Source organism: Pongo pygmaeus, chromosome 19 (genome assembly GCF_028885625.2).
Source record: "Pongo pygmaeus isolate AG05252 chromosome 19, NHGRI_mPonPyg2-v2.0_pri, whole genome shotgun sequence".
Taxonomy (NCBI): Eukaryota; Metazoa; Chordata; class Mammalia; order Primates; family Hominidae; genus Pongo; species Pongo pygmaeus.
Genome location: NC_072392.2, coordinates 54,081,499 through 54,108,609, shown reverse-complemented (window position 1 = coordinate 54,108,609; position 27,111 = coordinate 54,081,499). Strand labels below are relative to the sequence as shown.

Genomic DNA, 27,111 nt, shown 5'->3' with positions numbered 1-27,111 from the left:
TCTCCAGCTCCCATTCTCAGTTAAAATAGATTTGTAATTACTTTTTACATGCCAAAAGTCAGGCACTTTTCCAAAAAGTCAAACTACTGAGTGATTCCAAATCAGCACCAGAGCATTAACAAACAGGAAAGACCTAACACTATCATAGGAATATTAAAATTAAAAAACTAAATAAGTAGCATCAACTCCTTAAAACAAAGAAAAAGAAAATTCTAAAGAAACTTGACAACAAAGGAATATCCAGGAAAATGACATGACACTCAGCTAATAAAAAGAAAATCCAAGAAGGCCAGAATGAAGTTTCTACTAGAAATTCCAGGGAAGAAACCTCTTTCTAATATTTTTCATAGCTATAGGACCATACACAGGAATTAGCTCACTAGATGTGTGTGACTATTTGTAAATGTGCAGATCAATTCTGCTCAATTTTGAAAAAAACAGACATACCAATTCATTTAAAAAATATTATGATTTCCATTTCCAACTTCCTATAAATAAATCCCTTGTGAAGTGGGAGCTAGTTCAGCTCTTTCTTTGCTTGCCTCAAAACAACATTTGAATCCCAAATGACTCATACATACCTATGTGTCCTAATCACTGTGTTTATGCCTATTATATAGGAAGAATTACTTAGAATGTGATTTATATTATATTTATATAGAATGTGATTTATATTATATTTATAGCACTGGCATTGGGAAACAGAAGTAACACTCGGCTTTTATGCTAGCAATGCTATAAAAGGGAAATACCGAATGAAGGTATCTTTCAGGAGACAGAACTTGTAAACAAATGGTTGCATAAAGGTAATCTGTTGTATTTGTGAATATCAGGAATTCTACACAGACTATTTACTATGGCCACATACATTACTTTACTAAAATTCAAATGTGGTAATACTGGTAGTATTGACTAGGAGACTTGGAAAAATCCTATATTCATAGATTTTTTTAAAAAGGACAAATTCAGTATTCTTTTGATACTTTATTCTTTATTGGTTGCATTTTCTACTGGTGATACACTTTTCTTGCCTTCTATTGATAGAAGAAAAATCTGCAGCATAGAGATGATTCACCATACAGATTGAAGGAATTTGTTTTCATATAGAGGTTGAGATTCATAATGTCATATTTTCTCATGCTAGTTTTTATTCAGCTATAACAAATCTCCCACAAAAGAACTTATACTCTAAACTGTGTACCATGAACTCTATATCCATTTGTCTATGCTATCTGTATTGATCTCATCATATTAATCTAGGGTATCAACTAGGAACCAGGGTTATATTGGAAAATGAGAACTAAAGTATCAGATCTCTTTTTTAATATCCATAATTTGAATATAGACTTAGGAAATACACATGTAACTCTTCACACAGTCACTGTAAACTATCACCACAGGAATATAATCTTAGTTTACTCTCTCCTACTCAATAGAGACTTCTATTCTCACCATTCCTCTCATTAATTCATAAAGAACCATCCAATATCTGAGTTGGCAGTCACCAACCCTCAAATGAAATAGAAATGAAAACAGTGTCAAGATATTTCTTGCCCTTTGGAGTGCTCCCTTCTAGCCAAAACCACATCTGATGGAAATTCAGGGAAACCTTGCCTCCTTAGAACATGTCAGACCCTCCAGTTAGGCATCTTACCTGCCGAAACATCTCTGGGATATCATATATGTATGTTGTCCCTAAGGATTGTGCCTGGAACCTCTTTGATTGCAGCAGGTCTTTGGTCACATAAGGAGTATTGATTAACATTCCATGCAGTGGTCCCTGTTTGTCTCCATATGCCTGAAACATGATCTGCAGGAACAAAAAATGGCATGGGGAGTTAAGAGACAGAAAAAAATCAGAGAGCTACCTAGAGGGGCGTTTTTTGCACAAATGTTATCTCTTCGAAAACATTTTTGGTAGGTTGAGTAGCTGAGATATGCCTCTTAACATTGGGTACTTGGTGTTCTCACCTCTCCACAGATTAACCAACTCTAAAAAATATATATATATAACCAGACATATACCATAACTGCTCTCACTTTTAGATTAGTTGAAATCAACAAGAAAGAAGGCAGGGTGCGGTGTCTCACGCCTGTAATCCCAGCACTTTGGGAGGCCGAGGCGGGCGGATCATGAGGTCAGGAGATCGAGATCATCCTGGCTAACATGGTGAAACCCTGTCTCTACTGAAAATACAAAAAAATTAGCTGGGCGTGGTGGCGGGCGCCTGTAGTCCCAGCTACTCGGGAGGCTGAGGCAGGAGAATGGCGTGAACCCAGGAGGTGGAGCTTGCAGTGAGCCGAGATTGTGCCACTGCACTCCAGCCTGGGCGACAGAGCAAGACTCCGTATCCAAAAAAAAAGGAAATAAACAAGAAAGCACAGTGCACATTTCGCATCTCAAAGACAGACTGACCATGCTAGCCATCTAAAGTGAGTTGAATCTCATATACTCAGAAATGAAGTACATCAACTAACCAGTCTGAGCAGCCCTAGTGTTGAAGTTGAAGAACAGCTATGCAGTAAAGATAATTCTCTTCTTTTCCCAATGGCAGAAGGCCAGATCAAGACTCTACTATATCATCTGTGCTTTAGTCCTTTAACCCACTTGATTAGATGGTACTTCATAAGTATTACTAGCTACGCAAAGGCTTCAAAGATTTCTGCCAGAAGTGGATTTCATCCATCCATCTAGATAGTTAATTCTTGTTAGCCCATGAGAGATAGCCTCATATTTTACATATAGTAAAATAACCATATTATATTAAATTATGTATATTAAAAACATATATATGTGTATATATATATGTATATATATACACGTATTTACTTCTCCTCAAGATACTGTCTACAATATCTTGTAGGAGCTAGTGAATAGCTCCTGCAATACCTATATTGTCACATAATGAAATCACTACACTGGTTTTTAATCATTTTAACTCAAATATTTCTAGAGGAGTGCTTCATACTCCATATATTTAGATAGTTTTATTTGCTTATGAATATTTATAAAGGATGCCATTATTTCAATTCAATTAATATTTATTGAGTGCCCAGAGGTTGTATAACACTAAACTAGGCACTTCATGCACGGATACATAAAATATAAATTCCCAGTGCAGTGAATACAAATGGAGATTGGGATGTAAGGGTATGTGTATACCTACATATCTATTCAGACCCCAAAATAAGCACAAGTCTACCATTAATGAATAGATTTGTGGACCTGATATATATGCACAGGAATAGAATTAAGTACTTTCCCTAAATCCCGGGTACAGTTCATTTGTAAATCCTTAGCCCCTTAGCTCAAAGGAATGAGTGTTCTGCTAATTTGTCAATCAGGTCCTGTTCTGGGGAAAACATGTCTCAGGCTGCTTTAAAGGCCCAGAGGCTGGAGCTCCCAGTCCTCTTCCACAAGGTCAATAGGAAAAGTCGCCCTGGGGGAAGCAGAATTAGTAATGTCTTAGGAATGTGACAGTAAAAGCAATAACGTTTTAAGAGATTCAAAGTGTTAAGTAAGGCAAGGGTACAGTATGAGAAAACTGTACTCAGAGCAAGTAAGCTGAATCAAAATAAGAAAATGGGGTAAACGCAGCAGGTTCCTAGAACTACATTTCTCGTCTGTTAAGAGAGACAAGACCTTGAGACTCGGTTTGGCCAAGCTTTGGGATGAAGACAGGCTGGTCATAGTTAAGCAACATAATCGTGCACTGAGGAAGGGGATTGGAGAAAACAATCTAGGTACATATGTCTATTGCTGGCAGAAATTTAAATGGTACAAACATTTTGGCAGTTTGTCAATTTCTTATAAAGTTAAGCATATGCTTACTGTGTCCCAGCAATTACACTTTTACGTATTTACCCAAGAGAAATAAAAATATATCTACACAAAGATTTCTAAATGAATGTTCACAGCAGCTTTATTACTACTAATAGCTCAAACTAGGAAATAAAACCCCAAATGTCCATCAACAGGTTATCTTGGAAAATAAGAAAATGAGAACTAGAGGGCCAGGCGCAGTGGCTCACGCCTGCAATCCCAGCACTTTGGGAGGCCAAAGCAGGCAGATCACGAGGTCAGGAGATCAAGACCATCCTGGCTAACACGGTGAAACCCCGTCTCTACTAAAAATACAAAAAAAAAAAATTAGTCAGGCGTAGTGGCGGGTGCCTGTAGTCCCAGCTACTTGGAAGGCTGAGGCAGGAGAACGGTGTGAACCCGGGAGGCAGAACTTGTAGTGAGCTGAGATCGTGCTACCGCACTCCAGCCTGGGCGACAGAGCGAGACTCCGTCTCAAAAGAAAAAAAAAAAGAAAGAAAGAAAAGAAAATGAGAACTAGAGTTTCAGTCCTTTTTTTTTTTTTTTTTTTTTTTTTTGTTGAGACGCAGTTTCACTCTTGTTGCCCAGGCTGGAGTGCAATGGTGCAATCTTGGCTCCCCACAACCTCTGCCTCCTGGGTTCAAGTAATTCTCCTGTCACAGCCTCCCAAGTAGCTGGGATTACAGGCATGCGCCACCACGCCCAGCTAATTTTGTATTTTTAGTAGAGATGGGGTTTCTCCATATTGGTCAGACTGGTCTCAAACTCCCAACCTCAGCTGATTTGCCCACCTTGGCCTCCCAAAGTGCTGGGATTACAGGTTTGAGCCACCACGCCCAGCCAGTCTTTTTTAATACCCATAATTTGAATATGGACTTAGGAAATATACATGTAACTCCTCACACAAACCGTTGTAAACTATCATCACAAGCATGTGGTCTTAGTTTACTCTCTCCTACTCAATAGAGACTTCTATTCTCATCATTCCTCCCATTAATTCATAAAGAACCATCTAATATCTGAGTTGGCAGTCACCAATCCCCAAACGAAATAGAAATGAAAACAGTGTCAAGATATTGTCTGCCCTTTGGGGGTGCCCCTTGCTAGTCAAAGCTATATCTGATGGAAACTCTGGAAAGCCTTGTTTCCTTGGAACATGTCAGAGCTCCCAGTTAGTCACCTTACCTGCCAAAACATATCTGTGAATATAAACATTTTGATAAATGAATGTAAAAATTTTGATAAATCCATTAAATGGGGCCGGGTATGGCAGCTTACACCTGTAATCCCAGCACTTTGGGAGGCCAAGGTAGGAGGGTCCCATGAATCCAGGAGTTTGAGACAAGCCTGGGCAACATTGTGGGACCCTGTCTCTAAAAAAATTTAAAAACTAGCTGGGCATGGTGGTACATGCCTTTAGTCCCAGCTACTTAGGAGGCTGAGGTGGGAGGACTGCTTGAGCCAAGGAGGTCGAGGCTGTGGTCAGCTATGATTACAATATTGCACTCTAGCTTGGGCAAGACAGTGAGACCCTGTCTCAAAAAAAAAAAAAAAAAAAAATCCATGAAACGGAATACTATCCAAAAATGAAAAGGAACATACACATAATCTATGCAACATGGCTGAACCTCAAAAACATTATGCTGAGTAAAATAAGCTAGACACAAAATAGTACACACTGTTTGATTTAAATTCTAAGACAGGCAAAACTAATCTATAGTAACAGAAAGCAGATCAGTGGTTGCCTAAGGCCGGGGTTGGTGCTTCTATCTTTGACTGCAAAGGCGAATAAGAGAACTTTCTGCAGTGATGTATCTACCATGACTGTGATAGTACTTACATGGTGTATACATTTGACAGAATGAATTGAGCTGCACACACAAAATGAGTCCATTTTATTATATGTAAATTGCACTTCAATAAAGGTGTTATTATTTTTAGAGGCAGTGTCTCACTCTCTCGCCCAGGCTGGAGTGTGGTGTTACAATCATAGCTCATTACAGCCTCAAACTCCTGGGCCCAAGTGATCCTTCTGCCTCAGCCTCCTGAGTAGTTGGTACTACAGGTGCATGACACCATGCCTGGCTTTTTTTTTTTTTTGGTAGAGACAGGGTCTTGCCTTGTTGAGCTGGCTAGTGTCAAACTCCTGGGCTCATGTGATCCTCCCACCTTGGTCTCCCAAAGTGCTGGGATTACAGGTATGAGCCACCATGCTCGGCCCTAAGATGATTTTAAAATGTTATTTTTCTTTTTTTTGAGACGGATTCTTGCTCCATTGCCCAGGTTAGAGCACAGTGGCACGATCTCAGCTCACTACAACCTCCGCCTCCGGGGTTCAAGCAATTCTCCTGTCTCAGCCTCCTGAGTAGCTGGGACTACAGGCCCCTGCCACCAATCCCGGCTAATTTTTGTATTTTTAGTAGAGACAGGCTTTCACCTTGTTGGTCAGGCTGGTCTCGAACTCCTGACCTCAGGTGATCCATCTGCCTTGGCCTCCCAAAGTGCTGGGATTACAGGCGTGAGTCACTGCACCCAGCCTAAAATGTTATTTTTCTCTTACACTGCACATTGGAAATCAATTCACATATGCAATGGATTACCCAAATCTCTTCTCCCCATTATGACTGCCTGACATCAGTGTTCATTACAGCCTATACTACAAAGACTGTACAAGGAAAATGAAACAAAATAAAACTCAAGCCAATCAACCTTGTTCCTTATTGGCAGAATGAATAAATGATGTGCTAGGGCAAGAGGCTGATAGTAATAGGAGTTCCTGAATACTCAACTATCTATGTTAGTTCCATTTTCTACTATAATGAACGCAGTAACTAAAAACTGTAAAGTATATGTTTTAGAAGTTCATGAAAATATGTACACATTTTATATATCAAACACCTTTCACCAGAAGCCATCAAAAAGATTTTAGAAAATAATTTCTGACCCGTAGTCTGCTCCCTTAGAACCCCGCATTTATTTATAATAGCACATATTTGCCACAAAGAAACAAATCATTTGTCTTCTTCCATTGTGATGTAAATTTCTTGAGTACAGTTTGCTTTTTGTCTTTATATGCATAGTGCCTGACATACTATAAGTAGTCAATCAATATTAAATTAAAAAACAAATGAATGAATAACAGACATGGTTCTGTATTAACTTCATACAATGATTCATTAAAGAAAGGGAAAAACAGTTTGACAATAAGCACCATGTAGGCATTAGGAGCACCAGAACTGGGTTGGAGGCTGCTCCTTTTGTCAGTTCCCACCTCTAGCCACAGGCTCAAAAGTTAGTTCCCATGTGGCAGTAGCTCTTGAACTCTCTCAAGTGAAGAGTCTGTAGAAGACCTCTTCCTTCAGGGCTTTTAAGATATGCAGGACCCTAGGTAAAAAAGGTTCTCCTTCAGGCTGAAGGTGGTTTGTTCATTCTTTCAGATGCTTATTGTGTGCTTATTTTGTACCATGTGTAATACTAAACCCTGATTGAAGGCATCTGTGCCTTTCACACTCCTGTGTCACCATTAGCTAGCATGAGGGATATCTCAGAGTTTCCTAATAAAGGAAAGGAAAAAAAGAAAGAAAGAAAGTAGTTATGAAGAACAAACATATTTATCAAAAACATTAAAATCTCAAGTGGCCATCTTACTTTTCACAAGAATAGACCTGCCTTGAAGCTATTGTAGAAATTAATTAAAAACATCCCTACCCATTGAAAGCTTTGACTGAAAATGTCTTTAAAGTTGCACTAAAAAAACATCAAATACAGCAAAAAGTATTGAATACTCTTTCTTTTGGTCACCACTCATGCTCTTGGGCCCTCTCTCTCTGTTTTTAACTGCTCACTTCTCATAGGATAGATTTCTCTAGTCACCTCACTGGGAATCAAAGCACAAAATGAAAGGTCATTCTGACAACTGTCCAAACTGAGATTTTTAAAAATTCATCTTCAAAAGATTGAAAAATATATTTTCCTGACTCTATTCCTGGATTTAAAAGGATATAGATAAAAACAAGAGACACATAATCTCTCCCTGGCACCCAAAGCACAGAATAGACTGAAACCCTTGTTTATACTGGAGCACGTTCATCCTTTAATCAGAAGAAATGCAATTCTTGAATTCAGGCCAAAGCCATAAAATATCCTAGTTCTTCAAAAATGTGAACAATGGTGAACCAACCTAATTTCAGTATCATAGTAAAGAGCCCAAATATTTAGAAACCAACGTAGTAAAAAAGATTAAAAGGGAATTCTCTGTTTCACAGAATTAGTGTACTGACTCACTTTCTATTTTTACATTCTCAATTTTCCTACCTGAAAATGGGTTTAAATTTGCCACTTTGCTCTTGTATAATATATGACACCCTGAAATCTTTGAAGTAAAGGGAACAACATAATAGATAACACAATAAATATGATAAAAACAGAAACAGAACACAATAGATAAATATGATAGATACTGATGATGGTAGTGCTCATGCCACTAAACTTATGTTGAAATTTTCCTTCTTTAACATAGAAGTTGGCAACATAAATCCAACAATTCTCTTTTCCTCACTTGCCAATGAGTAGTTTAATTATGGTGAAAACGGAAAGGACGCATCAGACCAGAGATTAGATTGCTGAAATAACCCATGAGCCCTCTAAAAAAAGAGCCTAAATTGCAGAATAACCTCTGGAGTCAGGTTCACTTGGCATCTGTTAGTGCGTACCAATACATGACAAATGGTTAAGGGTTTTATAACATCCATGATAGAGAACATAGGCAAATCTTATAAGGCAGATGAAGTTTTTCAAATTCATACAATCATTTAATCTTATAGAGGATAACCCCACCAGGTGAACCAATGGGATTTGTCAGTTTGAGTCTTCTATAACAAGGACGAGTGTCTTATCTGTAGGACCAAATCAAAACTCTGAGGAGCCTGTTTGAGTATTGTACCTGTGCTGTCCTGGAGTCAGTCACTTCCTTGTATAGGCTGATATCCAAGTAATAGCCAGACTCGTTTGTCAGGAAGAGGCGGATGGGAATTGCTTTTCCAGTTGGCGTCAGGCGAATGTTGATTTTCAGTTCTGCCTGGAGGACGCGCAATTTCCAAAGGCGACTTCCATACCGCATTACCATGCTCCGCACAGATTCCTCAATCTGACACAGACACATCACCAAGCACAAAACTTAAATATCTTGTAACTAAGACCTGTTTCAGGTCTGCTCATATTTGAGAAAGAAAGGCTAAAAAAAAGAGGTTAGTTTGTGGAGATGCACACCTTACAAAAAGTAGTCAGATAGTTTCTCCCCAAACTATTCTTTCTTGGAACAAGTCAGGGACAATTTCATGCTGGCCTGGCATTTGAGTGGTTTTCTCTGGATAATAACACCCAAATCTCTGTAACTCCTTCCCCTTTCCCAATTATATTCATATTCTATATCAAAGATCTGCAATATCTAAAATTACAAGCCATGGGATTTAAGAGGAAGCCCCAAATAAGAATAAAATCTCTAGTTAAATAGCTATTAAGTAGCATTTATATGCATGGTAACTATGTTTCATTGCACTTACAGGACTTTAAATCAACATAGCAATTACCACCATGAGCTTTTTTTCATACAATTTTATTAAACTTTATAATATATGTCTCTTGGTAAATTGCACAAATTAAAGAAAGGCAATTTGTAGGTGGTGCTAGAACATTCTCTCTAAACAGAGCTCTGAAGCTTGGCCACTGCTAAGTCCATCTAGGATTCAAGAAGATGGGGCAGATGTTCCCACATTTTTCTAAGTTTATACCAAGGCAGCTTAATGCTCTTAGTTTTTAAGGGTAGGACAGTTATTTTAACTAAATGGCCTTAGACATGATTTCTTGTTATTTACATGCTAAAGCAAAAATTTTTTTCCCCAACATGGCTGCATAGAACATAATGCAGCTAGAACATGCTATTCGAAATTAATGTTTCCTTAAATGAAGTATCTTTCTAAAATGCTTCCTCAACTTCTTAGAAAATCTCAAGAATATCTTACATTCCCTTTCTCTTGTGGTTCTTTAGTAGCATGTGCCACCCTCGCAGTTTGTTTCTGCACCACAGAATTTTAAGTTAGAATGAATTTCAGGGAGTTAACCTCTCTATTATCATACTTGCTTGTTAACCAAGAGATATTTACCCATTCTTTTCTTGAGGAAACAAAAGCCAACAATCTTTATGAACAGAAAATTGGCAGCTATCTATCATTAGAAAAGCAGAGCCAGTGTATATGGATGGTTAGAATGAAAGCAGAGGCTGATCTGAAAAACTCAGAGAAAAGGTAACCCAAATCTAAAAAAAATACAGCTGTACAGTGTCCATGCCATGTTTTAAGTCTCCCAGCTTATTAGTCCCAGAATGCTTAGGAGAAGTTTTGCTTAAACTAGATGATGAGATTTGAGTCAAATGAGTAGCCCTGTCCTTGGCGTTCCTTACAGACTAAAGCAACCCATCATTAGCTTGGAATTTTGAAGGGAAAAAGGTAGAAAACTACTTCTCAGATCTCAGATACTAAGTTCAAGAAGCAAAAGTCTACCAGGCATGATGACTCATGCCTGTAATCCCAGCACTTTGGGAGTCTGAGGCAGGAGGATCACTTGAGGCCAGGAGTTCAAGACTAGCCTGGGCAACATAGCAAGACCCTGTCTCTGTAAGAAAAAAAGAAAAAGAAAAAAAAAAAAGCAGCAGCAGCAACAGCAAAAATTCATGCCTACAACTGATCTTGAAAAAGGGAGATATGGTTCTCCTATCCAAATTCCACAGTATCATGATAGAAAGAGTTAGAAGGGGCCAGGCACCGTGGCTCACACCTGTAATCTCAGCACTTTGGGAGGCTGAGGCAGGCAGATCACTTGAGGTCAGGAGTTGGAGACCAGCCTGACTAACATGGTGAAACCCCGTTTCTACTAAAAATACAAAAATTAGCCGGGTGTGGTAGCACATGCCTAGAGTCCCTGCTACTTGGGGAGGCTGAAGCATGATAGTCTCTTGAACCTGGGAGGTGGAGGTTGCAGTGAGCTGAGATGGTGCCATTGCTCCAGCCTGGGCAACAGAGCAAGACTCTGTCTCAAAAAAAAAAAAAAAAAAAAAGAAAAAGAAAGAAAGAAAGCAAGCGTTAAAGGGAGCAGAAACAGAGAGCAGCCTGTCTTTATTACACCGGGGATAAAAGGTCAAGTACAAAATCACCTTGTTTTTCTTCCTTAAATTATATAGAATGCATTTCAGAATAGACCCTCAGGGAAGAAAATATACATAATACATGTGAAATTCCTTATCAGCCAAATTCTCTCCCTGTGGAAAAACACTAAAGAGAGATAGGTTAGACACTTTGAGAAGGTGCATTATCTCACTAAGGCCACCAGGTAATTAAAATTTAGTGCACAGAAGCAGTAATTTAGCCAAAATGCTTAGTAACAGTAAAATTAATAATTCCAGATGAGAAATAGTAGGGAATAATACAAAACAGGACCACTATTATGGCAAATATCATAAAACAGGTACCAACAAAAGAAAATGTTTTCACATTTTTGTACTGCTTATAAGTGACTAGCAAGCTAACACCAAAATCTTCAGTTTTGAGAACTGTTTTCTCAATGGCTATGTCAAATTTTTGACACTGTCCCAGAAACTCAATCTTATAAACATTCTATAAACTTTATAGATTAAGGGCTCAACAGCCTGAACAAGGCGTACCTGTTTCCAAGTCCAAGTGAGATAAATATGAATGAACTTCTGTGCTTATGCTTGCTAGTGCTGGGAGAGAAGCTAAGGAGAAATGTACCTTTGATGGGTCCATGATAACCGTGGGCACAAAGTTGAGGAAGATGTGGTTACAGTCAGTGCGGACATTTGTATTGTTAAAAGCAACTTCCAACTCATCCATGGCTTCCAGGAGTAGCCGCTCCCCTTCATTTTGCAGATATTCAAAAGAAGCTTCCTATACAGGAATAAAATAATCAATATTAATGTAGTTTAAAAGAGGCAATAAAGAAATGGCTATTATAATCACTTAAGCGGCAGTATGTCATGAATCATAAGGCACTTGGTGAAGAGATTGTTTATCTTTCTCCCTAGAGTCAGTCTAGTAACCACAGGGAGTGGGGGCAGGAAAGGGCCAGATAAAGAGTCCATGTCAGCCCTTCCTCCTTACTCTTAGTGTATCATTCTCTTCCAAGAGGTAGAAATACTGGGCATCCCCATAGCTGTAAGTTCAATAGGATGATATTTCACATATGACAAACAGAGCTATTTAGAAAGGAAAAGCTGAAGAAAGGGTACAGCTATGGGATATAATAATAATGAACACATCAGGAAGTGCCTTGCTATATACAGACACTACCCATACCTCTAGACAGGTGTACAATGGGATCACCTCTTTCCTAACTTATCTCCTTATGCTCTATCATCACCCAATTCTTCCTGTGATTTTTCTGTTTGTATGCTTTTTCTTTTCTTGAGTGCTATTATGCTTCTGCTACCAAGAAAAATCAAATTAAAGTGGAAAAAGAGCCTTCATGTTTTATTTTTTTCAGATGCACTTTCTGCTTTGTAAAAAAAAAAAAAAAGCCTTTATTATATGAAATATTTACTTTTGTAAACATTGAAATAGAACAAGAACCTTGATTCAAAAAATAAAAACCTGATCTTTTTTTTATGCTCTCTCTCAGCAGAAGAATAAAACCTAATTTTGAATCATATCTATTATTCTGTCCCTTCCCTCAGGGATAACATCCCATTAAAGTACAGCACCCACCTTGGTGACCAGATCAGAATGCCTGATGATTGCACGAACAAAGAACCTGTAGTCTGTCACTTCCGTGCCCACTTCCACCTTGGCTGCCCCGAGATACAGGTGCATCTTGTGATTAGCACATGGAATGGCAGTGAGGTCAAAATTTCTCATCCGGTTCAGCTCTAACTGGAAAGCCAGAGCAGGCTCCAGATGACGATAGATACGATCCTCCTCAAACTGAGTACAAGAATCAGAGAAAAAACAGCTCACAAGAGGCAGTTACAAAACTATACTATGAATGTGAATGTAAAAGAGATGCCTGAAAATAGAAACATAAGCTATGATGTGCTAATGAGCAACAAAAATGAGCTACGTTCAAGGCTAATGTTATAGCTTATATAAGATTAGGCACTAAAGTACCTATTACATAGGTACTTTATAGGATGATATTCCTAAACTTTCATCATTTATGATTTTACAAGTGGTGATAATATACATTAAAAACAAACAAAAAATCCTCAATTTCCTTAGAACTCCTACAACACTTAATGTCTTTATATAATTCATTTTTATATTAATTACAGACTGCTTCACATTAATATCTACTTCACATGCCAATGTTTTGAGCTTACCCAACTAATCTAAAAATTTTCTCACTTATGATAAGTACAAAGGACATAATAAATACTCAACAAACAAACATCATACAATTTTTTAATTAAAGAGATATTTGGCTTTGGAACACTACAGCCATAGATATATAATTACTTATATATGTTTTTTAAAAGTTGTATTAGTATATAACTTTACTGTATTTACTGTATATGTACTGTATGTTTCAGTGAAACTAAAGTATTTTTCTGGAATACATGTCATGTCAATTGAGTGAATAGAGAAAGAGAGTCAAAAATATAAGCCGGTAACAGGAAGAAAGCAACATGGTCTGAAGTTTTGTATTTTAAAATTGAAAAACAAATTCACATAAAGTAGAGTTGAGTATCAGTGAACTATTTGTAGATAACAAGAATGGTCCTTTAACATCACATCATTAGGATCATTCTACAGGACAAGGATCATTTGGAAAGGTATCACCTTCGTTGAGTAGCTCAATACATTTGGTTGTTTCCCAAACCAAACTCTTTCAGAAAGGAATCGGCTTTAGTTCTAAGACACATGTAAGGCAACAGAAAGCACAAGTTCAATAAGAGAAAAAACAATGGCAAGAAGAACATATGGCAAAGATAAGCCGCTCTTGGGCTTTTAAGAAAAAGTAATTTTTTTTTTAAATAGGAAAGAAATCAATCCTTACCTTATCCCTTGCTCGGAATGTAAAAAATTTAGGGAATTCTCTCTGTATTAAAGAAGGGGGGAAAAATGTGTCAGTAGTTCATAGACATGGCTCTTTGGGAACAAACAGTATAGAAACAGTTAAGCATTTAGAAGACAGTTTTCTAGAAAAACGTGCTTCTTACCTAAGCTTAGTCCAGGAAATATGAAAGATCCTCTGCATAACCATCACTTTGACCCCATTTCCAAATTTGAGAATCACCACATTATAAACCTAATTTTAGTATCTACCCTCTCCCAGGGGAAAAAAAATGTATGAATTTTTTAAATCTCCCAAGTGAAAAAAAATTTTTTGCTAGGTATTGCTCTTGGCACAACCCAGCAAATAAAACCAATATACCCTTGCGCAGCAGTCACTGCAATAGTAGTTACTGGACTGATTTCCCAAGTTTCTCTTTAAGAAACTCTTAAAATGTAAACTACTCAGACAGTATAGAGTGCTCAGTCCATGATTTTCACATTCATTCTCAAGTCAATAATGTCAAGGGTTTAAATGATAACATTTGAAGATGAAGAAAAATTTAAGATGCTACCTTGGTCACTACCACTATATGTACAGGAAAGAATGAGGTTAGAACTAGTGAACTTGTAATCATTAGGTCTTCCTGCTTTTTTGTAGGGCATTATACAAAAAAAAAAAAAAAAAAAAAAAGCAATTTACTAGAACCTTATTAATTAACAAAGATGAATTCAATTAGCAGAGTTCATTAGTTTCTGAAATTTAACTTACTAATGCCAAATACCCCTGTTTCTCAGATGGGAAGCTCTACCGGCAGTGCTGGAATCGAATCATTACTATTTGCCTCTGTAGGAGGTTTCATTAGGCATCTTCTTCATTATGAGTGCAATATAACCAAACACTTATCAGTACAAGGCAGAGAGACCGGGACTAGCTGCCTATATATCCTCAATGAGCTTTAGGAACTGTGAAGGAAACATGGAGTGAAAATCTTCTGGTGGCAGGTACTCTCATGTGTTGTCCTATCTGATGCTCTTAACAACCTCTAGGGGTAGATATTGTGACCCTCATCTTACAGAAGCCTTGGCTCAAGTATATGCTCAGAATCACAGAGCTGGAAGATAAACTTGGGTCTCTCTAGTGCCAGAGCCCATGCCCTCTGATCTCTCAAGGGCAGAGTATTACCTTTCTCTTTTTATTATAATCTAAATTCCTCATTTAGAGGATTTCTCTTTGATGAGACAAAAACACAGAAATTAAGACTTTAAATTTAAAAAGCAGAAAGCAAACAAAGCAAAACTCATGCTGTAAACCTGTGGTTCTTGAATTTCCTGAAAATTTCTTGAATACGTTCCATAAATGTTACACCTCACTCTCACCTTAACTAAAGCTTGCACAGTTAATAAATCTTTTTATCTTTTCCCTGGTATTTTAACTGTAAGACTGCATTTAAAAGGTTCCTAGGAGCTCATTTACCAACCTCAGGGAAATCCCTTTTTAAAAGCCTTTTTAAAGTGGATTTTACACAGGACTGAACTTCTCCCAATGAAGTTTTGTTCTAAATAATTCTCTGACCCCCCTCCCTGCCATGAGAGTGAAGCACATGGGAATGACTTCAAGGCTAAGTAAGATGCATTCAGCTGAGGTGTCAGTAAATATCATGCTCATGGTTTTATATAACCTAGTTTTGGTTTTATTCTAGTGAGGTACAGCTTTCAGAGCATTACCTAAAAAGTAACACATGTCAAAAAAGGAAAAATGACAACATCTTTCCATGGAACTCTCTGAAAGAAAAGTCAAGGAAAGTGATAATATGATATTTTAAGCACACACTTTTCTATTCTGCCTTAACTATTATTAGTTAATTAATTAAAATGTTTGTTTAGGATGCCATTTATTTAATTATGTACATTTATAGGATCAAAACCATTTCCTTTCAAAAACAAAACAACAGTAATAAAAAATGCTTTCTTTTCCACTAAACCAATTAAGAAAATTTGTAGTAACTGAAAGGCATATAAAGCAGTTTGAATGGAAATGCCTTTAATACAAATAATGAAGAAACTAATTCTTAGCAGAGATGGGCAATGACTACCAATTAGAAAAACCACTTTCATTAAGGTTAGCTAAGAAAAGGTGTCATGAGATCATATAAACAACTTTTTTTTTTTTTTAACTTCGGAGTAAATTTGTAACTCCCCGGTAAAATCCTCAATTTAAGTATTAAACATTCAGAACAAGAGACGGCAAGAACCTCTGTGCAATGGAAAAGTGGAACTACTAAGCAATTCTTCAGTGACATGGAAGTCTGAAGACTCTTACAAAAAGTAACCTCTTTTGGCACTCAAAAACCACAGAATCACAGAAAACGCAGAAAAGAAGAAATCTAAAAGTCTGATCCTACAGTTTTAGTAAATTCTTTTATCCTATCTCATCCTCATACTGCCAGTTTTTCCACTGAAAGCATTCATGCTTATTCCATCATCAATGTATTTGCTTTCCAAGTATTCTACTAGTGTCATGGGCAAATATCATAATTGAATGTACACAAAGAAAAACCCTCTTAGTGTTCTGGTACCAAAAAACAAAAGAATGCAACATTTCACAGGAAGAAATTATGCCCCTGCTGTGTTCTAATCAGCCAACCATCATCAAGACAATCAAAATAATTTGCCCAAATTAGCCAATCAAGACGCCCTGCAAATCAGAGAATGTGAAAACCTGCAACAAAAAACATCATAGCTGATTATGATACTAATAATCATGTTAAAAACCTAATGAGATGAAGAAATTGGGAGCTTGCTGGTGCAATTCTCTTTTACCTCAACATACTGAGAACTAATTATATAGACTGTAATTAAAACAAAAACCCAAATCAACCCTTCTGAAAACTAATAGCTGGTCCACTACCATACACAACTATCTTAAAAAAAAAAAAAAGAAAAAAAGAACTACTAATTCTGATAACTGCTCATATAGTGAGCTCTTTCTTCAAGGTCCAAATAATCCAAAACATTTCATTTTAAAGTGGGAATCACACAATAGTCATAAAACAACTCTCTCTCAGGAGATTTGTAGATTTTCTTTTAAATCTCATGAAATTTTACAAGGACAAAAGGTTACATTTTATTAACAGATGTAAAACTGTCTGATTTAGAATCTTATCATGGTTTTAGGACCTAATGGGGGATAAGAAGAAGTCCTGAAAATTTGTATTCCGATGTCCTTAGCCAAACTTTGCTGAAAGAAATATGGAAAGCTTAAAAAAAAAAAAAGTATAATATTATATCCCAATTAGACAGCACTTCCTGCTGAATCTTTTGGAATTCCAGACCTAAAATGTGAGTGAAACTAAGAGAGAGTGAGTCAATAAGTTTTAACTAACAGAAAACTGTGGAGCTGCAGTTTAGATAGCTGCAGAAATTCAAGAAGCCTCTTTTCCATTCAAGGCTTTGATCTTTTTTCTTTTTTTTAACATCTTGTCCATTTTTTTCTTTTATTTTTTATTTTCAGATGAACATCATGATCTACTTTATTTTTTCTTAACAAGTAGAATATATTTACAAAAAGAGACTTGTTTTTCCTCAAAGTTTCTGTTTAAATATCAATGTTAGGCAGTTATTCAAGTTCCATTATGGGCACTTGATTTAATTAGATGGTTATGGAAACAGAGTCAACTCCCAGCCTCCTTAACACTGGTGAAGAATGCTGTCACAGAAATAATCTCCATGCAGTGTCAAGGGACTAGGGTGGCAACAGACATACCTGTGGGCAGCTATCTGGGACAACTGTGGTTAAACTACGAAGTACTGTAATTGCTTATAGCAATCGCTGGCATCCAAATCAGTACCTAACAATATACACAGCTCTCTAGCAACTTCTCCTCTGGCCCTCATTTGTCTTGTTCTGGTTCTGAGGCAATTTGAAAGACCAACAACTATATAACAGCACAGCTTGCTTTATTCCACTAACCAATGTGCTTGAATCAAACTTGGTAACCTTCCTCCTCTCCCGGCTCCCTCAAGTGCAAATTCTCTCTTCCATTCAATAATATAGGGATTTCACAGCATAGGACAGGGGAGGCTGCATACATCACAGTGGATTACCAAGAAACCACAGAGATCAAGGGATTCATCTCTGACACTCCCAGAAAGCTTCCTCTTTTTCACAGTACACTAACTATGGGGCAAGCACAATCAGATGACATGACAGAGGCTAAGCATCCTTCATGAATGTCAAGCTACCATCAGCAAAAGAACTCACAGCAGCACCATGACAGTGACCCCCAGATTTGTACAGTTTCTGCCAACGCTTCCTGGCTAATGTAGATCCTGGATTGTATAATAGATTCTGGATGGAGTTCGGTTTAATAGTTGCCTTTGCACCTTGCAAAATCACTTATCATTTTTAAAGGGACTAACATAAAAACACCCCAACTCCTCTGCCATTCAATTCTTCAGAGCAAATGTAGTCCTCACTTAAACCTTAATGTTCTCTATGCTCTAAAGCAGCTTTTCCTACACTCATGACAAATCAAGTCACTTGATAATTTAAGTGATTTCCCACTTGATGCCACTATAAATAGGAATCAGACAATGATTGTCACGGAAGACCCCCTGCTGGCCTCATTTTCTAGCCGATTTTGCCTATACATGTCCCTATTAAACCTAGATCCAGAAATATCAGGAGAGCAGAGAGAAAAAGATGTTTTAAAGCTGTTAAGTATACTCTTAATACTAGGGCATATTTATAACTATACACTATAGATTCAGATATAAGAAAGGGTTTTTTTATGTTACATATATGAGAAAATGTCAGTGAGAACTAATCACTTTGGTTTTTAAAAAATTTTAGTTAACAGTTTTAGTTGATCAGTGTATTTATTATAGAAACCAGTTAGTGTGCTATAGATGTGAAGATTCCATCTAATCCATTAGCAAAAAGGAAAACAATTTTACAAATTTAGTGTTATTCCCTAGAATATGCTGTTATTCTAAAGTCGGTGATAAAAAGCACAGTAACATGTAAGAACCTAGCACAATACTCTTCTAAAATCCAGGGCCTGGCTCTGGCATGTCTACCTTAGTTCTGATCAGCATCTACCAGCCACAGTGTTTATTCACGGGCTTTCATATTCTATCCCAAAGTATCAATTTTATTCTCTAAGCTCCTGATTTTTCTTCCTAAAGCCCTAGGGTTCTTTTTAAGCTCCTCATACTTCTCCACTGACTCTGTTTCCTATCTAAAGTTATTGATTGTTATATATCTACACTCTGCTTGATTTCCTGACATCAATAACACAGGGGAGTCATGTAGTCCACAACATTTCCTAAAGCATTTCAGAAAATCTTAGCTCTCTTGTTTCTCTATAGACTAGACCAACAAGGTGAACTGTATGAAGGAAAACAAAATGTCAAGTCCTGAAAACCTAATAAACAAAAGGGTAATAAAAGCAATCACACATAGGTCCTTGAGTTTAGAAAGTCCTTTCCAGAATCTCAAATGCCATCTTCATTGTTGCAAACAAGCAAGGCTTAACAACCAAATTATCTTAATTGCTAAAACCAAACCAAACCAAACAGGCCAGGCACAGTGGCTCATACCTGTAATCTCAGCACTTTGGGAGGCTGAGGCGGGCAGATCACCTGAGGTCAGGAGTTCGAGACCAGCCTGGCTAACATGGTGAACCCCTGTCTCTACTAAAAATACAAAACTTAGCTGGGTGTGGTGGCACATGCCTGCAAACCCAGCTACTTGGGAGGCTGAGGCCAGAGAATCGCTGCAACCCAGGAGTCGGAGGTTGCAGTGAGCTGAGATTGCGCCACTGCACTCCAGCCTGGGCGACTAAGCAAGACACCCTCTCAAAAAAAAAAAAAAGAAAAAAAAGACTTCTTAACATCCTCTAGAATCTTAGTTAGCTACATTAGAATCAATTTTTATGAAATATTTTGATTATAATCAGTCATTTTGAAAACAACATGTTGATTCCAAACTGGATTTCTGGCCTTACTGCTGTCACTGTACTGGGTATGATCATATGGGTATACCATAGTTTGGATACCAGGCTATTAACTTAATTCTCTTTTCAATAAAAATTTTAATCTCATAAATATTAACAGTTAATTCAGTTAAATGGGAGAATAAGCAACAGTGTTTAATTTTTACTTATTTCCTGTTCCTACAATTAACATAAGACAAAAAATAGCAACTTGGCTCTGTCAAGGCATTTTAAATAATAAATCATTGTTCTTTAGAATTGAGACTTCTCAATAAAGAAGCCAAGACCACAAAATGCAACGGGCTGTTCTTGATTATTGATTCACTATAAGCACAGAAGAAATTACTAGTTAGCTTGTTTCTACCTTATTCATGTGGATAAATGCTCATGTTCATTCTTAACTGTTTCTCAGAGATATATTGAGAATTCATTATAGGGTTTAAAAAAAAAAAGAAAAAAACCTTTAGCTGGAACACTTGATATAAGAATTTAAAAAAAATTTTTTTAATTAATAGAGGACGGGGTCTCATTATGTTGCCCAGGCTCATCTCAAACTTGTGGGCTCAAGCAATTTTCCTGCCTCAGCCTCCCAAGATGCCGGGATTACAGAGAACTGAATATTTATTATCATAATTTCTAAAAGAAGAAGGATCAAATATCAGTCCAGCCCTTCTAACATATATTCTGGTTAAATAATCAGTGGCAGACAAATAAAACAGTAAGTAATCTTTCATTATTGTTCATTTTACTTACATGAAATCTCTGATCCACCTCATAGTTGACCTGTTTTCTGAAATCCTTTCAAATAAAAGAGAGAAAGGAAGGAAAGACAGCAGAAGTTGGCAATTAGTAACAAAATCAAAAAGAAATTGAGTAAAAGATGATGAGTTAAACTAATGTTTTTTAAAAATGAAACTTACAGAAAAGTGGTTATTTCTCTGCATAAATTCTACTAGTAAGCATAAGATTACAATCCCATTTTTTATTAAGTTGTAGCAGCAGCATAAGAAATATTAAAGAGGTACAATTCACACGTCAGTACCTTTTGTGCAACCAGGAAAGTAAGGCGCCGGATCCCATGGTCAACCAGGGTAGCTTTCTAGGAGCAAAAACATGTAAAACAGAAGATAGACGAGATTTCCATTCATTCTAAATTTTATCCCATTCAGCCCTTGTAAGGCTTTGGCGGAGTTAAACATCCTTTTTGGATATCTTTATCTTAGCTTAGTACCTTCAAATGTGCAAGTGAACAAATTTCAACCTGGATCCTAGGACTAAGTCTTACGAAATAAATTTTATATTGATTTGGACAAAACTGAAAGAGAACTTTGTGGAGGAGAAAGGGTGATATGAAGTCAACTAAATTACCTCAGAACTGATTTACATAAAGGTAGGCCATGACACAATTTCTGCTTATAGAAATCATACAGTTGGGCATGTATTCAAATGTAAACATTAATATTGATAAAGATGCTAAATGAAATAAGGTAGAGAGAAAAAGAAGGACTTTCCATAAAACATAAAACACAGGTCCTAAACTGTTTAGATTGTAGATGTTACCTACCATCAGATACAGCATCCCTAGAATTCAGTCTAACAAATTGTAACCTTTCAGTTTTGATACAACAGTTCCCCCTTACCTTACACAAAGACATTTTTTAAAAAGGTTCTCTTAAAATTGTTAAAAGCAACATTTAATAGGCCTTTAAATTTAGGAACTATTCATATCTCCACTAGGCATAGGCGACTAGTATATTAGAAGTCAACAGAAGGCTGGGAGTGGTGGCTCACGCCTGTAATCCCAACACTTTGTGGGGCCAAGATGGGCAGATCACTTGAGGCCGGGAGCTTGAGACCAGCCTGGTCAACATGGCAAAACCCTGTCTCTACTAAAAATAGAAAAAAATGAGCTAAGTGTGGTGGCACATTCCTGTAATCCCAGCTACTTGAGAGAATGAGGCATGAAAATCGTTTGAACCAAGGAGGCAGAGGTGGCCAAGATCGCATCACTGTACTCCAGCCTGGGTGACAGAGTGAGACTGTCTCAAAAAAAAAAAAAGAAGTCAACAGACACCAGTAGTTTCAAGACAGCCACTTATATGAGTCTTAGGCATCTGGACCTAAAGCCTTCCTCTTCCCTATACTGTTCATTTGCTTCAAAAGGCAGGGACAAAGAAACAAATTAATGAATTAAGTAAAAGACATGTGTTTAGAGGTCCCTAACAAAGAAGGATTATAACAGCAAGCAGAAAAGCAACCCCACCAGTTGAATGACCTGAGAAAACATATGAATAGTACAAATAGAAAAGTAATGTGGACTTTCACAACCTACATCCAGACTTTAGTTTGACCACATTTCTTGCTATAACTCTAACCAAGAGATACGTTTATAGGCCAGTTCTTAACATTCACGATACTATGTATTTTTTAAAATTTAAATTGTCTTCCCCTTATAAGGAAGCACATTCTTGGGTTATTTCTTCCAATTTCTTCAATTCTGCGATGGCATTGCTGAGTAATAAAATTAATTTTATTAACAGCATAAACAAAAGATAACTGGAAAAATTAATTTTCTATAAGCAAATAATAAAATAATAAATTATCAGGTCAAATATAAATAAATTTTGGTTTAACTGCATTAAAAAATTTTTGTACTGCCATCACACGCCTTGCTGTAAATAACCAAGTATTGACACAACAATATGAAAAAAATGTGTCGAAAGAAAGGAGGGGTTTCTCAGTGTGGCCAGGAACAGAAATACTTCTTCTGACATCAACAAAGATTCCACTACAGTCAAGTCCTTCAAAGACAAGCATCAATAGCTATGTTCTGGCAAGGGAATAAAATAACTTTAATAATGCCATGATTTAAAATCAAAATTGTTATTGCTTTTAAAATTCCACAAGTGGCTGACAATAACAGCAGAGCAACAGGATTCTGATTACATTGTAATAATGCGGGTCTCACAGCAAGTCCACAGCTATTACCCAGCGATTAGGCGTCAGCACCTGGAGAAACTCCATTTACACTGACTGCTTCAATCTCCTCCACAAGTCATTTACAAATATATGATCCTAATTTCTATGAGAGAAAAAAAGACATGCTGGGACTAGAAGATTATTTGGACAATTTGGATCAACCTATTTGATAGTTTAATGTGTGCTTTAAAAAAAAAAAACTTTTTCTAAACTGCTAGGAGCATGATCATGAAGTGAAAAACAAAACTAGTTACCACTTCATCTTTTGTTTTTTTCTTAAATTGCTTTTCTTTCCTTTTCTTTCTTTTATATATATATATATATATATATATATATATATATATATTTTAACAAGGAGATGAAAATGCCAAATGTCCCTGGATAAGCACAGTACCTGATGTAGTAAATAGCTTCTCTATGCTTAGAGTGTCAGCACAGTCTACCCTTACCTTTCTAAATAGCCTTAGGCAAAGACATTGGATTTCTCTGTGCCTTAGTTTCCACACCTAGTCAAGGAAAAGGGTAATTTCTTATTTCTCATTAATGTTACAAACATATGTAGCAAATAAGAAGAAAATGCTTTTTTTTTTTTTTTTTTAATTGAGATGGAGTCTCGCTCTGTTGCCAGGCTGGAGTGCAGTGGTGCAATCTCGGCTCACAGCAACCTCCGCCTCCAGGTTCAAGCGATTCTCTTGCCTTAGCCACCCGAGTAGCTGAGACTACAGGCGCTCACCACCACACCTGGCTGATTTTTGTATTTTTAGTAGAGACGGGGTTTCACCATATTGGCCAGGCTGGTCTTGAACTCCTGACCTTGTGATCTGCCCACCTCGGCCTCCCAAAGTGTTGGGATTACAGGCGTTAGCCAATGCGCCTGGCTGAAAATGTCTTTGTAGATCAACATGCGTTGATAAATATGACACTTAGATTTGAGGGCAACAAAAAGTGTCAAGTTGTGGTCAAATTATGGAAAAATACTCAAACATGAGCAATTAGTGCCTCAAAACCTAGGAAGAAACTTTCATAGATTATTTCATGAAGCAGCAGCAGCAGCAGCCACATATAACATTAAGACTCTTCCAAGCCGGGCGCAGTGGCTCACACTTGTAATCCCAGCACTTTGGGAGGCTGAGGCAGGCAAATCACCTGAGGTCGGGAATTTAAGACCAGCCTGACCAACATGCAGAAACCCCATCTCTACTAAAATACAAAAATTAGCTGGGTGTAGTGGCGCATGTCTGTAATCCCAGCTACTCGGGAGTCTGAGGCAGGAGAATCACTTGAACCCGGGAGGCGGGGGTTGCTGTGAGCTGAGATAGCACCATTGCACTCCAGCCTCGGCAACAAGAGTGAAACTCCATCTCAAAAAAAAAAAAAAACAACAAAAAACTCTTCCAGCAAGGATTACCTTGATCACTGGCTTTAGGTTAATTTTATGTGGTCACTGGCCAACGGCAAGAAGAAAGGTAAATTTCTGTCTACAGAAAAAGCCCTAGGTATATCCCCTACTTTCACTTCTCTGGAAGCACCTTTTCCTCATATTGACCACTGCAATCTCATAGTTAGTTTAAGTGCTACAACAGCGTCATGGAATAAGTACTAAGACTCATAGTCATCACAAATTTACCATTTTTTCCCCTAGATATCTACCATTGGCATTACATGATGTGAATGCCAATGGTACGAACTGTCTACACCACTGAATTAAATTTTGAAAACATCTATTGAGTTATTTCTCTGCAAGAAGTCCACGGGCTAAGTGTTGTCCACTCCAAGAGAACACATGGGTCTTGCCATCAAGGGCAGTTTAAGAGGACACTTTGCTATCTATCACATATCATAATGAAATATAACTGTAGATTATCATTTTAAGCATGCCTATGCTGTCCCCTCAACTAGACTATAAGCATCTTCAGGGCTAAGAATGTATTATTTACTAAAGTACCTAGATCTGTGCCCCCTATACCTGGCATCAAATCCTTAAGTTCTAGTATTTGCTCTATCATCTTCTAGCTGGTGACCTAGGGGTCTTAATTTCTCTGAGCTCCAGCTTTTGCCCATGTGTACAACTGGAATAATTCCTGACTTACCTAACCCCATGGAGCTGTGGTAAGATGCAAATAAAAAATTTAGGTAGAATTTTTTTATAAATAAAAAGCATTATTATTGCTAATAAATGTATGCTGACCAATTAGGAATTCAAAGGAGGAACATACATTTTAGTTAGGGCTACTCAGAAGTCCTCACTGAAAAGATGAAATTTGAGACAGTTCTTAAGACAAGCAAGATTTAGAAAGAAAGGTGAAAGAAAACTTTCTAGGTAAGAGGAAGTCAAAGAAGTACAGTAAATGAGGCACATTAGACAATGAACACAGGTCTTTTCACAAAATAGCAAAGGCTACATGTTAGTCTCTCAACAGGCTGATGATGTTGAAGCTAAAGTTAAGGAGGTATTCTGAATGTCAGAGAGAATGACTGTTAAGTGGGAAAATAACATGGTAAGAGCACATTTGGGACATTTAATTTTGTGGTGGTGAGCAGAATGGAAACTCTTTGGAGCAAGAAAGTGAAGGAAGATAAGTAGATCACAAGTAAGCCTGCTGCAGTGTCTCAGGTGTAAGATAGTAAGGGTTTGAATTAGAGATGGCAGTGGGAATTTTAAAACTGGAAAGAAGAAAAAGAGAAAGGGTAAAAAAGACTGCAAAGAAAAACTAACAGACCTTGGTGACTGACCAGATACAAATAAATATGTACAGATTGTGGGTAGAGGGGTAAAATGAAGGAATGTCAAGGAAAAAGTCAATGACTTCTGAATGATTGGGAGTAAAAGGTATAGTGAGGTTTTTTGTTTTGTTTTATGAGGGGATTGGAGAGGGACGAGAAGAGGTGAAGGAAAATGATGGAAAATGTCCATTTAGACAATGGCATTTGATGTCAACAGGAGATATCCAAGTGACATAAAATTGAAAGGAGGATAGATATATAACTGATATTTTCAAAGGAGGGGAGAGGAAGACACAGAAGGGACCTAAGGGGAGTTTGGGCTTAGACATGTGGAAAGTCACCAAAGGAAAATACTTGGTAGGGGATTCGAAGTTCAAAACTGGAGCTCTGGGAGAGATTTAGGAAGATAACTTCCCTTAAAAACATTTTAAATATTTGAGGTCTATATCTGTTGACACACAAAGATATTCATTATACATTATTAAGTTACTTTGGGATTTTATCCCTAAACGCAGAACTAGCCATAGTTCTGAGAGTTATGATAAAAGACATAGCCATAAACTAGCAACTGATAAAAGGATAGCTATGATACACAGCCAGTAGGAAAGGGGCCATCACGAGCTTCCACCCAATCAAGAACTTACATTTTGCTGGGTAAATTCTCTGAACATAGCTGCCAGCCTGTCATCCTCAATATCACAGTCAGTCTTGATAGCCACATTGAGAATGTGAATTGGTTCATCCCTGGGAACCTGTAACTCAAGAACACAAGCCAAAGAAATTATGAGGCTGGCCAATACAGATGCAGGTAGAAGTTATAATATTTGGTAGAATACCTGAAAAAGAGATACACCCCACAGGATATTTTGGTTTGCCCAGCAGTAGGAATGAGCAAATTGAAACCACTGCCCAATAGCCACAGAGAGATTAAATAAGGTAAAGCATATAACTTTTAAAAGATAAGGCAGCAGAGGCATTAGTAACAGGTGGCCCAATCTTTACTTGGCATGAAGCTGAAGATCACTATGTCTCACCTTTTTTACCAATAAAATGGGGGTGAAACTATTTGCCATATCTCTTCACAGAATGTGAAGGAAAATGAGTGATATAAGCCATCTGGACGTGTTCCCACATAATTTATTTCCTTACAATTTATCAAACAATGGAAGTATCAAATCATGAAAAAATAACATTGTAGAGAAAGAATAATTTATTTACTGATAAGTAAAAAGAAATGATTTAATAAAAAGACAAAGTTTTAAACAAAATGCCTACTTTTTTTCTGTAATCTAAAGTCCTCCATTCTCTGAGGACTATGATTGCACCACTATGCAAAAATATAAGCCATGGCTGAGTAAGAATTCCAGCAACCAAAGGTCAAATCCTTAAAACAACATTCAGAGATTCAGAGGCAGCTGCAATGGACATAGCTGAGCCCATTCTATACTACGGACTCCAAAATTAATATAGTTTTTTTAAAGTTAGGATTTATATTCCACTTGTTTCCAGAAAATACTTTGGTGAGGCA

The 27,111-nt window shown here is 37.2% G+C and overlaps 1 protein-coding gene across 9 annotated transcripts in view; it reads right to left on the bottom strand.

Moving 5' to 3' along the window:
• The window catches only part of ACACA (acetyl-CoA carboxylase alpha), a 331,795-nt gene that overhangs the window by 94,167 nt on the left and 210,517 nt on the right, over positions 1–27,111 (bottom strand). For 6 of the 9 annotated variants that reach the window (XM_063655503.1, XM_063655506.1, XM_063655509.1 and 3 more), the window contains 8 exons: positions 26,228–26,341; positions 20,923–20,979; positions 20,634–20,678; positions 13,886–13,927; positions 12,598–12,813; positions 11,626–11,781; positions 8,766–8,969; positions 1,655–1,810 (listed from right to left, as the gene is read on the bottom strand). In XM_063655503.1, the coding sequence (XP_063511573.1) occupies positions 1,655–1,810; positions 8,766–8,969; positions 11,626–11,781; positions 12,598–12,813; positions 13,886–13,927; positions 20,634–20,678; positions 20,923–20,979; positions 26,228–26,341 (990 nt within the window). The remainder of the gene's footprint in view (positions 1–1,654; positions 1,811–8,765; positions 8,970–11,625; positions 11,782–12,597; positions 12,814–13,885; positions 13,928–20,633; positions 20,679–20,922; positions 20,980–26,227; positions 26,342–27,111) is intronic. The other 3 variants (XM_054456897.2, XM_054456899.2, XM_063655505.1) reach the window with 1 other exon arrangement.